The sequence below is a fragment of the Fonsecaea pedrosoi genome (assembly GCF_000835455.1).
Source record: "Fonsecaea pedrosoi CBS 271.37 unplaced genomic scaffold supercont1.5, whole genome shotgun sequence".
In the NCBI taxonomy this organism is placed as follows: Eukaryota; Fungi; Ascomycota; class Eurotiomycetes; order Chaetothyriales; family Herpotrichiellaceae; genus Fonsecaea; species Fonsecaea pedrosoi.
Genome location: NW_013550611.1, coordinates 741,328 through 753,420, shown reverse-complemented (window position 1 = coordinate 753,420; position 12,093 = coordinate 741,328). Strand labels below are relative to the sequence as shown.

General features: G+C 53.6%; 5 protein-coding genes across 5 annotated transcripts; 3 read left to right on the top strand and 2 right to left on the bottom strand.

The window, feature by feature from the left end:
* Positions 1-502: 502 nt before the first annotated feature.
* Positions 503-987, bottom strand: Z517_07747 (uncharacterized protein; the record flags this gene model as incomplete). Its single annotated transcript, XM_013426268.1, has 3 exons — positions 503-536; positions 598-830; positions 898-987. The coding sequence occupies 3 exons, from the start codon at positions 985-987 to the stop codon at positions 503-505; spliced, it is 357 nt and encodes a 118-aa protein (XP_013281722.1).
* Positions 988-2,266: 1,279 nt separating this feature from the next.
* Positions 2,267-3,477, top strand: Z517_07746 (uncharacterized protein; the record flags this gene model as incomplete). Its single annotated transcript, XM_013426267.1, has 2 exons — positions 2,267-3,280; positions 3,373-3,477. The coding sequence occupies 2 exons, from the start codon at positions 2,267-2,269 to the stop codon at positions 3,475-3,477; spliced, it is 1,119 nt and encodes a 372-aa protein (XP_013281721.1).
* A 1,697-nt stretch (positions 3,478-5,174) lies between these two features.
* Positions 5,175-7,458, top strand: Z517_07745 (uncharacterized protein; the record flags this gene model as incomplete). Its single annotated transcript, XM_013426266.1, has 4 exons — positions 5,175-5,267; positions 5,329-5,398; positions 5,453-5,579; positions 5,631-7,458. The coding sequence occupies 4 exons, from the start codon at positions 5,175-5,177 to the stop codon at positions 7,456-7,458; spliced, it is 2,118 nt and encodes a 705-aa protein (XP_013281720.1).
* A 747-nt stretch (positions 7,459-8,205) lies between these two features.
* Positions 8,206-10,552, bottom strand: Z517_07744 (uncharacterized protein; the record flags this gene model as incomplete). Its single annotated transcript, XM_013426265.1, has 3 exons — positions 8,206-9,834; positions 10,128-10,340; positions 10,445-10,552. 3 exons carry the CDS (start codon positions 10,550-10,552, stop codon positions 8,206-8,208), a joined length of 1,950 nt encoding a protein of 649 aa, XP_013281719.1.
* Positions 10,553-10,845: 293 nt separating this feature from the next.
* Positions 10,846-11,766, top strand: Z517_07743 (uncharacterized protein; the record flags this gene model as incomplete). Its single annotated transcript, XM_013426264.1, has 1 exon — positions 10,846-11,766. The coding sequence occupies one exon, from the start codon at positions 10,846-10,848 to the stop codon at positions 11,764-11,766; it is 921 nt and encodes a 306-aa protein (XP_013281718.1).
* Positions 11,767-12,093: the final 327 nt, after the last annotated feature.

Here is a 12,093-nt window from a genome sequence, read left to right as displayed (position 1 = left end):
GTCATCAAGGCAAGGGCTGGTTTGTTACGATTGGTGCTCGTCTACAAAGTGCTTGACAGTTTGACGATGGCCCAGTGAGTTACAGATCTCGTTCAACACTAGGGGCAGAAGCGCATCCTGAACCCTCTCTTGCTACGTTGCAAAGTACCGAGTACAGACTCGCGAAATGATCACATCGTGACGGAACGGGGAGGAAAAGATACTTGAATTGTTCAGTGACCAAGCATGAATACAAATCAATAAAGGGCCTTCAAAACCTCCCCGTTTGTCGCAAACAGTTCGCGTCTCTCGTTCCTGCTTGCCGTCCACGGTTGAATCACACCTCTGTGTCTCTGGTAATTTCCCCGTTGTGTAGTCTCTCTTCTGCAGGCTTGAATCAAGTGTCCAAACGCCAGGGTGTACCTCAGATGATGTCCATCAGTCAAATCAATACACTTTGTGACTCCGGTAGCGACATGTCAATACATGACTTTCGCGTCGTCGGTCTCGAGGGCGGGGAGTTTCACAAGTCGCCGAAGGTGTTTTCGCCAGAGTATCTGGATATTTGTCAGCAACGTCATGATATGAGGCTCTGCGCCGCGTTTAGTCAGGACGTACGTGATGTATAGGAAACCATCCTCATCCTTGTGCTCGTCGTAGATGCTGCTCATGAGGGCATGAGTGGGTGGGAGGACTTCGTCGACGAAAATAAAAATGGCCTTCTCTGGGCTGAGCTTGATGCGCTTGCGAATAACATAGACGAATTGGCCGACGGTCAGATCTGCGGGGACGAGGTACTTCTTCTTGTCGATGGTAGCGATGTCAGATTTCTCGACCTTTTCGCAGATAACCTGTGGACGATGTTGTCAGTCAAAAGAGGCTCAGAGACTGGCATCTGAAGGACAAGACTGAACATACCGGGATGCGGTCGGCGTACTTCTGACGAATGCGTTCGGCTTCTGCCTTGCGCTTCTCGAAAGGATGCTCGTCCTTAAACTTGGAACGCATGGTGAAGGTGTGGTGATGCTCGAGTGGTACAGGTGAGTATAGATGAAGTCTGAGGGTGTCGCAGTCTCAGAGGAAATGTTTGAGCGTTGGTGGGTGTAAAGTGTAGATGAAGACAAGAAGGGTTGGTCGGTGAGTGAGTGAGTGAGGGATAAGGATGAAGTTGTTTGAAGGTGCCAGGTGTGGCAGGCAGCACTGGGAGGGGGCGGTGATAGGCCAACTAGTTGGTTACGAGTAGGCAAGGACCCCGTGCTGCGCAGCCTGAAGACAAATGTGGGACGAGGAGTCAGGGAGGCAGGGAGTCACCCGCAGGGCAGAATGAGTGCGAGTGCCTGGCCACACCTGAGCGAATGACTGCCCCGCGTTATCTAAGCAAGCTTCGAACCCACCAAAATGACTTCGTTGTTCTCGATCACGGGATGCGCCTCAGCCTGATTAATGACTTTCCTCACCAGCCTCCGAGTTTGGCCACGAGGCTAGATCTTAATCAAAGATGAGCGAGTGAGTCACGTCATATCTTCGTTCTAAGAACAGCACAAGGAGAGAATGATCACACTTACCGAGTACCGGGTCGCATCGACCTCTTTGTGACCACTTTGTTCGAGAATTTGCTTGCATCAATAGCGCCCATCTCTGGCCAGACTTGTGCCTCTTTAGTACCCGGGACTTGGTCCGAATGCTTTGAGTTACCGGCTCCGAGAGAGAGATTTTCGGGTGAGACAAGATGAATCACAGAAAACCCAACGATATTGCCACGACGCCTCTGTCAGTCGACCACGGCTGGATTGGGTGGTAAGCAAGAGCCTTGTCATGTGACGGTGGAGAACTCGAAGCGCGTTTCTCCAGCTTCGTCTCGTGTAAAAAAGTTGAGTAGCCGTAATGCTACAGCTTCAATGACCTGACGGCGGGTACGAATATTTGATTCTCCCGGTGGTCCTGTGGCAACACATATTCAATGAAACTATTAGTCTTGCAATAAACCTGCATCTTCTCGATCTGTCGACCTACATTCTTTTTCATTGATGCCGTCTTAGAGCAGCTCAGTAAACAATTGACCATGAGTGTTTCCAGGTCTGCTTGGAGCTCTGTGCGAGCTTCTCACAGTTCGCTACTCAAAATAGGACCCCGGTCCTCTGTCAATCTTTCTCAGGTCCAAATTCGTTACTCTACGAGTTCTCCCGCAGCTGTACAGTCGCTACCGCTTCGAAGTCATCGCAGACAGAGATGGCTGTTCCTCCCGTTGTCCCTCGGGACCCTCCTTGTTGGCATGTTGGCCTACAATATGTCCTATGCGACTTCTATAGCGAACGACTCGCCCCCTATTCAGCCTGTTAATCTGGCCGAGGTAGATGAGGTGACCAAGAGCAAGCAAAAAATTACACGCAATTCCCCGATGCGACTGCGGATGGAGGCTCTCATTAAGGAACATCAAAATCGGATAGTCTTTGCGCTGGAGAATGTGGATGGTATGAAGTTCAGGCGGGATGAATGGACAAGACCAGCCGGCGGGAGCGGCATCTCGTGCGTTCTCCAGGACGGCAATGTCTTCGAGAAAGCTGGAGTCAATATCAGCGTTGTCTACGGAGAGTTATCACGCCCTGCCATCGAGAAGATGCGTTCAGATCACCAATCCTTTGTTGCTTCGGATGTCGACAAATTGAATTTCTTTGCAGCGGGAATCTCACTCGTGCTGCACCCGCATAATCCCATGGCTCCCACTGTTCACATGAACTACCGCTACTTTGAGACGTCTGATCCCAGGGACCCCGTTAATGCAACTGGGACGTCCCAGCAAAATTGGTGGTTTGGTGGAGGGACAGATTTGACGCCTTGTTATTTGTTTGAAGAAGACGCTCAACATTTCCACAAGACCGTCAAGGCCGCTTGTGACAAGCACGACAAAGATTACTACCCGAGGTTCAAAAAGTGGTGCGACTCCTATTTCAGAATTCCACATCGAAATGAAGCGCGAGGCATTGGTGGCATCTTCTTCGATGATCTCGAAGCGAGTTCGCGGCCTGGTTCGCGGAACCCGCAGGAAGAGATTTTCCAATTTGTCGTTAGCGGTCTGGAGTCATTCTTACCTTCATATCTACCCATCGTCAAAAAGAGAAAGGATATGCCCTATTTGCCCCAACAGAAACTATGGCAACAAATTCGACGAGGAAGATACGTCGAATTCAACCTCATCAACGACAGGGGCACTAGCTTTGGGCTGCGAACCCCTGGCGCTCGCGTTGAAAGCATTCTAATGAGTCTGCCACTAACAGCCCGGTGGGAATACATGCATCCTGTTGTAAGTCGAACCCAAACACAGCGTTTCAGCTTGAAGCAAAGCTCCATCTCGATACGTTCTTAGTCGAATTTCGAAGCTAACATGTAGAATAGTGTGGCACTGGCATTCCGGAAAATCCAGAGAATGCAGAAGACGCTCAGTATGAGAAAGAAAGGGAGCTAATGGAAGTCCTCAAGCAACCCAGAGAGTGGGTCTAAACGATCTGCTTTCCAAAGCCGCCAAAAATGGAGTCTATTCAGATGCTCCGATCAGACTTGACGGATTGACTGGTGGACTAGTGCTGTTGGTTGTATCGAATCCCGCCACCAAACAGTGGCAGCCTTGTCTATCAACGACTCCATTATCGTGACCCACGATAATGGTGGACATATACCCCTACACTCCGGGCAGACAATAGTCACAAACCTCTGCTTGGATCCCAATAGGACGGTCCAGAGATAACAATCTATACTCCCACTTTCAAGGGGCACGGCCCAGCCAGGGCAACGCGAACGTATCATGTTCGGATTCTTGTGGTTCCCCAGTCCCTCCGGCAACTAGAGGAAGGAGAAGCTTGTTACTGGCACAGCGCTCGTGGTGCTCTTTTATATAAAAGCAGTACTGTCGTCTGCTATCACATGCGCTGTCAACAGCTCGCTTGTCTAGGCACGGCCACTAGGTTCCCAATTAGACCCGCCTTTTCCACCCTGCGAGGCCTTTTTCCCCTGTTGCAGTTGAGGCATACCTGATAGAGCCTGGCTTATTTGCTGCTCTGCTGGTCCCCGCGCGGAGTCATGCTTGTGCATCATCTTATTGGCACCCCAGCATTGGTGCTGACGGGCCCAGATGCTTTGCCCGGTGCAGTACCCGCGCTTCAGCAGTGCAGGTTTCAGCTCGTATCGGAAGCCGAATATTCCGTTCGGGGTGTTTCTTGAGAGGGTTTGCATTCTCAGCCTCCAAATGTCGGAGTCCAAACTATACTCGGTACAGGGTCTCAGACACTCCGCGATTCCCTTTGGTAAATCAACCACGCTGACTGCACCAGCCAGGCCCTTTCGCCTCAAGCAGAATTTGTCGGTGAGAAACAGCCACATGCCTTGCTCGGAATGTCACAGTCAAGACCTCGACAATGACATGCCGCTTGGAGCTTGGACGCAGTTGATTGACTCAAGACAAAGAACAAGGACGAACTATTTCTGGTTTCCCCGCTATGTAAGCATTTCAGCCCGGATGACCGTCACTCTCCAAACAGATGCTTTTCAACCCCTGGGGCCAGTCTTAACCTTGTCCTACATACGACTTCTCCATCCCCTGGAGATGATCGAGGTGCAAACTCTTATGATGGATTACAAGGGCCATTCGTTCAGGCATCCAACAGTATCTGACCGCCTCGCTCACATTGTTCCGTCACTGCTTGCTACTGCCACGGCAGTAAGCCGCGCCGTCGCTTATCTCAAAAGCATTTCTTCCTGACTCCAGTATACTTCAGTAGCACGGGCAGGGGCCAGACGGCCGCTCCGGGTCCTTGTCTCTTCAGACTGTTCTGCTCCGCCGCAGGGCAAAGCTCATGTTGGCCCTCCTCTCCTTGCTCCTGGACGACTTTCCAATTACGAGCAGCTCGCCTAAGTAGTTCTCCCCAAAAAACCCCGTCCGTGCTTTTGACAGGCTTGCCTGTTACCTAGTTTGATGACTGCTCGTAACATCCAGAAATGGCTAGCCCAACAAGTCTAGTTGATCTTACCGCTTCGTGGGAGTTTGCAAATGGAGGCCAAAGTCTGGACCCGCCGCTTTGCTGGTCAGCTCAGTCCGTGGCAGTCGACATAAATACACTCCGTCGGGCTCGAGTGTTGTACGGGATTTTTTTCTCCTGGTTACACACTTATTTGACCAGTCTTTGACCTTGTTTCTGTCGACAATGAGGACAGGTTTGGTCTCGGCCCTTTTGGGCGCTGTGTTTGCTGAAGGCATTCTGGCTGGTCAACCAGGACCTCTTGGAAAATGGATGGGAGTAAGCCTGAGAGAGACCGGAAATATTTCACGAGATCTTTCCGCTAACACTTCTATTCCAGGGTGGTGATTGCCCGTGGGGGGATCGAACAGCTTCTGGATCACATCCCCAGAATGACATACCCGATACTGGTCCGCTTGATCTTCTTGGGGTTGATGTTTAGACAAGGCTGAATTTGATGCCAGGCGTTACACGATACTATGACTTCACCGTCTCGCGAGGGACATATGCCCCTGATGGAGTGCAGCAAGCCATGATTGTTGTCAATGGCCAATATCCAGGTCCTTTGATTGAAGCAAACTGGGGTGACTGGTATGAAAATGCCTATGACTGTTACTGAGCGGTTTCGCTGAACCTGTACAGGATCGAAGTCAATGTTCACAACGAGATTTGGGGTCCCGAAGAACCCACGTCGATACACTGGCATGGCCTGAACCAACCTGGAACTCCATACTACGACGGAGTCGTCACTGTCTCCCAATGCCCAATCGTCCCCGGTGGAAATTTGACCTACAAATTCCGTGCTGACGAGTATGGCACTTCCTGGTGGCACGCCCATTACTCTGCACAGTACTCTGCGGGCGTCAATGGGCCCATCGTCGTTCACGGTCCCAACGACGCTGGCTACGATGTTGACCTCTATCCCATCCTGGTATCGGACTGGTTCCATGACAGCTACGAGGACATTGTCAACTTGGTCATGTCGCCCAGCAGCTCCGGTCAACCCTTCCGACCGTTCTCCGACTCCAACCTCGTCGCAGGTGTCGGCCAATATCCTTGTGCCAATGTCACCAACGGTGCCCCTTGCTCCGTCGTCCCCTACGCATCATGGGAATTCGAATCCGGCAAGACATACCGGCTGCGGTTTGTCAATACTGGCGCGTCGGCGTTCGAGACCATTTCGATCGACGGACACCAGCTGACTGTCATCGCCAATGACTTTGTCCCTGTTCAGCCCTACCAAACGCAGTTTGTCACCATCGGTGTGGGTCAACGTGTCGATGTTCTGGTTACTGCCAACCAGGCCCCGGGTACCTACTGGCTGCGGGCCTTCAACTCCCCCTGCGGAGACACGAACGGACCTAATGGTCAAGGAATCATCTACTACACGGGGTCTGATCCCAGTGTCGTCCCCACAAGTACCGGTGCTCAACCTCCCATCAATTCAAACTGCCAGAACGACCCTCTGGCGAGCACGGTGCCCCAGTACGTCATGCCCGTGGCCGAAGCAGACACCACCATCACCATCACCATTGCTGGCGCCCCCGACGCCTCGGGAGTCTTCCACTGGACCATGAACGGAGTGAGCTACGACGGAGATCTCTCGAGCAGCCTGCTCTCGCAGGCGATTGCGGGACAGACGGAGTTCGCACCACAGTACAATGTGATCAACACGGGCACCAACGGCACTGTGCGGATCGTCATCATCAACACCACCCCGGCGCCGCACCCGATGCACATGCATGGGCACGACTTCCAAGTCCTGGCCGAGGGCTTCGGCACCTGGGACGGCACGGTGACGAACCCGTCGAACCCGCAGCGGCGCGACGTGCACATGCTCTGGGCGCAGGCGACGCCGGACAACCCGTCGTACATTGTGATCCAGTACACGCAGGACAACGCGGGCGTGTGGCCCCTGCACTGCCACATCGCGTGGCACCTGTCGGCGGGCATGGTGGTCATGCTGCTGGAGCACCAGGAGCAGCTCACGTCGCTGCAGGTGCCCGAGACGGTCGCGCAGACCTGCCCGGCCTACCAGACCTGGTACGCGGCCAACCCGGGTGTGGCGGTCGACGACGCTCTGCGCAAGCGCACCCTGGGCGAGAAGATGGTCGACTACATGAAGGGCGGCGTCGAGCACCTCCAGCACCTCGACAAGCACCGCAAGCGCGGCGTCCGTGGATACCGCGGCTACGGCCACAACGCCACCGTCGAGGACTTTCCCAACCACGGCAAATTCAAGGGCAACGCTACGCACCACGACGGCGATGGCTCCAGCGCCAGCCACTCGGCGAAGCACAGCGGAAGCGGTAGTGCCAGCGGCAGCGGCAGCGGCAGCAGCCACAGCGGCAAAGTCACGGCGACCCCGTCGTGGTCCACGCGGACGCAGACGACCGGCTCGGTAGGCAAGAATCTCGCCCACGAGTCCAAGAGCAGCGGCAAGCCCGAGCGGAAGAGGGATGAGGTGTAGACAGTACAGGTAGACGGGCGAGCAGGGGGCAGGGGCAGGGGCAGAGGCAGAACCAGAGTCGGCAGGGATCCCCATATTGTATCCCCCCGCGTCTGCGTCGCTGCGGTGCTTGCACACAGGAAAAAGGTTAGGATAATGAAGTACGTTATGTACCTAGCTCGCTAGATATTCTTGCTCTACACGGCTCTACTCGGCTCGACTTTGGCTCAGCCTGGTTCAGCTCGGTTTATCTCTTTCTGTCTTTGGCCCTCCTTCCTCCCTGAGTCCTACTGTACTCTCCTCAAAAGCAAGCAACAGCAAGACTGAATCTATGCGTATACGTATGTTCATGTACGTTTTCCTATTCCCGGATCGGAACATGGTACCATATGATACGATCAGATCTACATGATTCGCGCGTTACTATTAACCTGGAAACTCGAAAGTACGCTGTTCTGTTGGGAGATCTGATCCGATCTCATCTCATTTGATCCCAGCAACTCATCCTGGTAATGTCATGGTACAATAGCACACTGTTGTGATCGCGTTGAGAGTAAAGCCAAGTCATACTCCGACATAGACAATCCTCCTGCCAGCAAGCACCCCGTACATGCATGCTTGGTGCTTTGTTCAGTTTGGCCGGAGTTTTGCATTACTCTTTCTCGCCAGCAAAGCTCCGTTTCCCAGCCCATCCTTGTCCCGATTCCATTCCCACGCAACTTTCATTCTGAGTTCACTCGCTTCGATGAGTTCTTAGCGCCCTTATTGTCATCTCTCGCTCACGTTACCACCTGCGGTACCACCACCACCTCCTCCACCTCCTCCTGCTCCGCCTGCACCTCCACGACCATGACCTTCACCACCTCTTGCGTCAAAATACCTTGACCTCAAAGCCTGTCCGATTCCACTAGTGACCCTGCCTCCAAACCCTCCAAAATGCGTCGTCATCGTGGTATTCCCCATTCCACTCAACAATGCTTCTTCCAACGCCGATTGCGTAACACTCGTATCATCCAGGTCGGAAAAGGAGGATCCCATAGAAGGCGAGGTATCGGACCCTGGACCTGTGCCATGGCGGCGAGGCGAGGCTGCGGCAGATGCGGACTGAGAGTTGGTGTGGAGAAGCGCACGGTGAGGAGGAGATAAAGGTGTGCCGAGCCTCGGAATGGCAGGAGGCTGGGTTGTCGGATTACCTTGAGAAGAGTGTTGGCCATCGGTTCGAGGCGGGGGTCGAGTCGAGGTTGTGTTTGCAGCAGCGGGATAGGTAGGGGATGACGGGGATGAGGTCGAGGATAAGACGGTTGGTGGATTTCGTTGGGTCTGGACAGGAGTCGGCGGCTCGATGGTGGGAGACGAGACTATGCGTTCCGATGTCGTGCGACGCTGCATGCTGGGTCGCTGTGTTTGCAAAGCGCCGCGCAACGTTGCACCAGGATCCTGTTGGGAGGAAGATGATGGCCGAGGCTTGGTTTCGGTTGGGGGGTTGGCAAATGGGAGAAAAGATGGCTCGTCTTCTTCATCGTCTTCCTCGTCATGGGTTGGCGGATTCTGTGCAAGGCCCTTCTCGTCCAGATTACTAGTGGCACCCTTTTGGGATTGAAGCTCCTTCCTGTAGGAAAGAACGCGGCGGTGCATAGACGAGGGGTTTGGTCGTCGAGCCATAATGCGGGATTGAGTCATCTCATCTTCCGAGTCAGATGATTGGGCTTGATTGTTGCGCGTCTGACCTGGCGATCTTGCCAATGGATGCTGGATACTGCCTCTTCTAGACTGCGGAGCCTCTGCATCCTTGGAAGATTGCCTCGACAATGGTCTTGATGTTCCAGAAGCCACCCTGGTCTGTGGACCTCCGGCAGCTGCAACTGGCCCAGACGTGTTCCGGAACGGCAGTGAAGTCCTGCTCTTAGCAGGAGTTCCTGGCGTACTGTCTCCTCCTCCCGCAACAGGACTTCCAATATGTTGGGTGGACAACCGAGAAGGAACACGTGACCCTCCACTGCCAGCTCTCTTCATCGCCTGGCCACCCACCATGCTGGCCGAAGCTGATCCCGGAGCCGGGGAGGGCGTGGCAGATTGTCTGTTTCCAACTCGTCGCATCTGTGCCCGAACCTGGGACAGTTGTCGCTCGTAGAGCCATGCCGCTTGTTGGAGGAGAAAGGCTTGGGTCACCTCAAATCTCTCTGATAGTGCCTTCCAGTCGATTTCATTGTTCTTGGACTGACGAGACATGACATCCCATAGTGCTCGCTCTTTTGCTGCAGACCAAGCCACAGGAGGAGGATCGACAAAGTCACCCCGATTAAAGGGGAGCCGGACGAAGACAGTGAAGTGGTCCTCGATTTCGGCCATGGTGGTATTGTCACTTGCGGCCGATTCGTGGGTCACAGGATCAGAAACCTGGATACAGAAGATACGTTAGCTTCCTCTGTGTTTCCAAATGAGGTTGACCATGATAAAGGATGATCGTGTCTTGAGATGGACAATGATGAAGTAGGAACAGGCAAAAGATGAGGCTCAGTGTTGGGACTGTGGCGCTTGTGGCGCAGACAGACGCCACAAGCTGGTTGGTCTAGGCGCCCAGGGACCGGATATACAATTGTCCGTATATCAACATTATCACTGTCTCTATTCCTCTTCCTCTTCCTCATCTATCATGTCTCAGATGATGGCCTTTCGTGTGGTTGACTCACATTGCGCTGAAGTTCTCTCGCTTCCAAGTAAGAGGCCTGAGTTGGGGTCTTGTCGGAGCTTGAGTCGTCTTCCCAATTATTCTCATCGTCGTGGTCGTGGACTTGACCCCAAATCCAGCACCCGGCACAGTAATCTTCGCCATTCGGATGATTGTGGAGATGTCGTTGGTAGGCCATGCTTGGGGTGAGGATCTGCTGGTATTCGCCGTCGAGCTGTACAGAAGTTTGTGATCAAAAGATGTCCTGTCTGTTCACGATGGAGGTCGTGGGTTGCGTCTCATGTAGCCAGAGGCACACAAGGACTGGAGCAGACGTACCTCTGAGCTTGAAGTTGCGTTCAATTTCTCAGCGGTTTTCTGAGGCGAATTCCCGCGAGGTTTGGAGAGAAGACCGTGAAAGGTCTGCGCAAGTCGAAGGGAATTCATTGTTGCTAAAGTGAACCTGTTAACACGTCGCCGACTAAGCGATGATGTCGTTAACACATTTGGCAGACCTCTCGGCAGGACACACGCATCGACTTCTTCAGAAAGGTCTGTCAACGTCGATGTCACTCTTCTCGCAGTCGACCACCTTCAGATTGTGTCTTCAAGATTGTATCTTCAGATGCCCGAGCCTTGCTCCACTCTTGCGATAAACCATCTGCTGGGAAGTCCAACAGTCTGGATTCACGTTCTCTCCGAGATGGTCAACTACTGGCAAAAGGTGTCTTGCTCACGAGATGTCTCAAATCATGTTGCAGGAAGACAACAAGGCGACTCGCCCTGCTTTCCTCTCTAGGATGTTCTCTTCTAAAGGACGATTCTACCGCACCACTATGCCGCCAAGCGCTACTGTCAACAGCAAAAACCCTAGCACCGTGTTGAAAACATTCATCTCAGTGTTCAACTCATCTCAAATTTGCAGGATCACTCTCAAGGACAGACTGAGACAGATCATCATCCAAGGCGCGACAAAGGCCTGGAATCCATCATCCTCCTCCATCAGCCCACGCAACCTATTCAAACAAACCTTCAAGCCTACCGATCCAGCTTCACGTCTCTCCTCTCACGAATATCACACTTCTCTACCCGGCACCCATTCACTGCTCTCAGTGGAGGTATCCTTGTCAGCATTCCTCTCAGACTCACCAACCTCGCCAGCGACAGACACTCAATCAAGCACATCAACCTACGCAGAGACCTCTAAATCACAGGCCGACATGTGCTTCAAATACAAGTGCGACGCCTGCAAGAAGGCGAATTACAACTTCTGCGAGGACTACCTCCAGAACGAGGAGGACCGCAAGTGGTGCAACGTTGCGGTGGAGAACCCCTGGGGCAGCATGCTCAAACGCTGCCATTCCTGCGCCACGGTCATCGGCGCCATAAAGGAGCTGAAGGCGCTCGTGTTCCGGGAGCCATGGCTCCTGACTGAGGGCATGGCGGGCGCGCCAGAGAAGGCCGCCTGGGAGAAGGAGGAAGAGGAGGAAGCCGCCGGGGGTCTTGCCGTTGTCGATACTGACGACGACGACACCCCCGACGGCTATACAAAGGAGGAACGGGACCGGATTCGGTGGGAGGCCGAAGAGGCCGTCATGCGTCGCTGGGGGCTGATGAAGGCGGAGCAGGCCGCAGAGGAGGAAGCCAACAAGGCTGAATAGAGAAGAAGCCTGCCAGCGAGCATGATGGCTGACTCGGCCGGGGAGAGTTCATGTGCTGTTTGTGTACGAAGCTTGGGGGGAGCAAGTGTTGGATCGAGCGAGCGAGCGCTCTGTAGCCATCGGCTACTGAATAAGAGATAGAGTTTTCACATCCTGTTTTTATCCTCGACTTCTTTTCCCCATTCTTTGAGCACCCGGAGCATCTTGGTTACATCGCCGTCGACTACATGATGGCAGTGGATGCAGCCATGCCTGCAAGACACCGATTCTGGTTTTAAGTGAACACCCTCGTCATTGAGCCATCGGCCCACGAGCAACCCCCCCCCC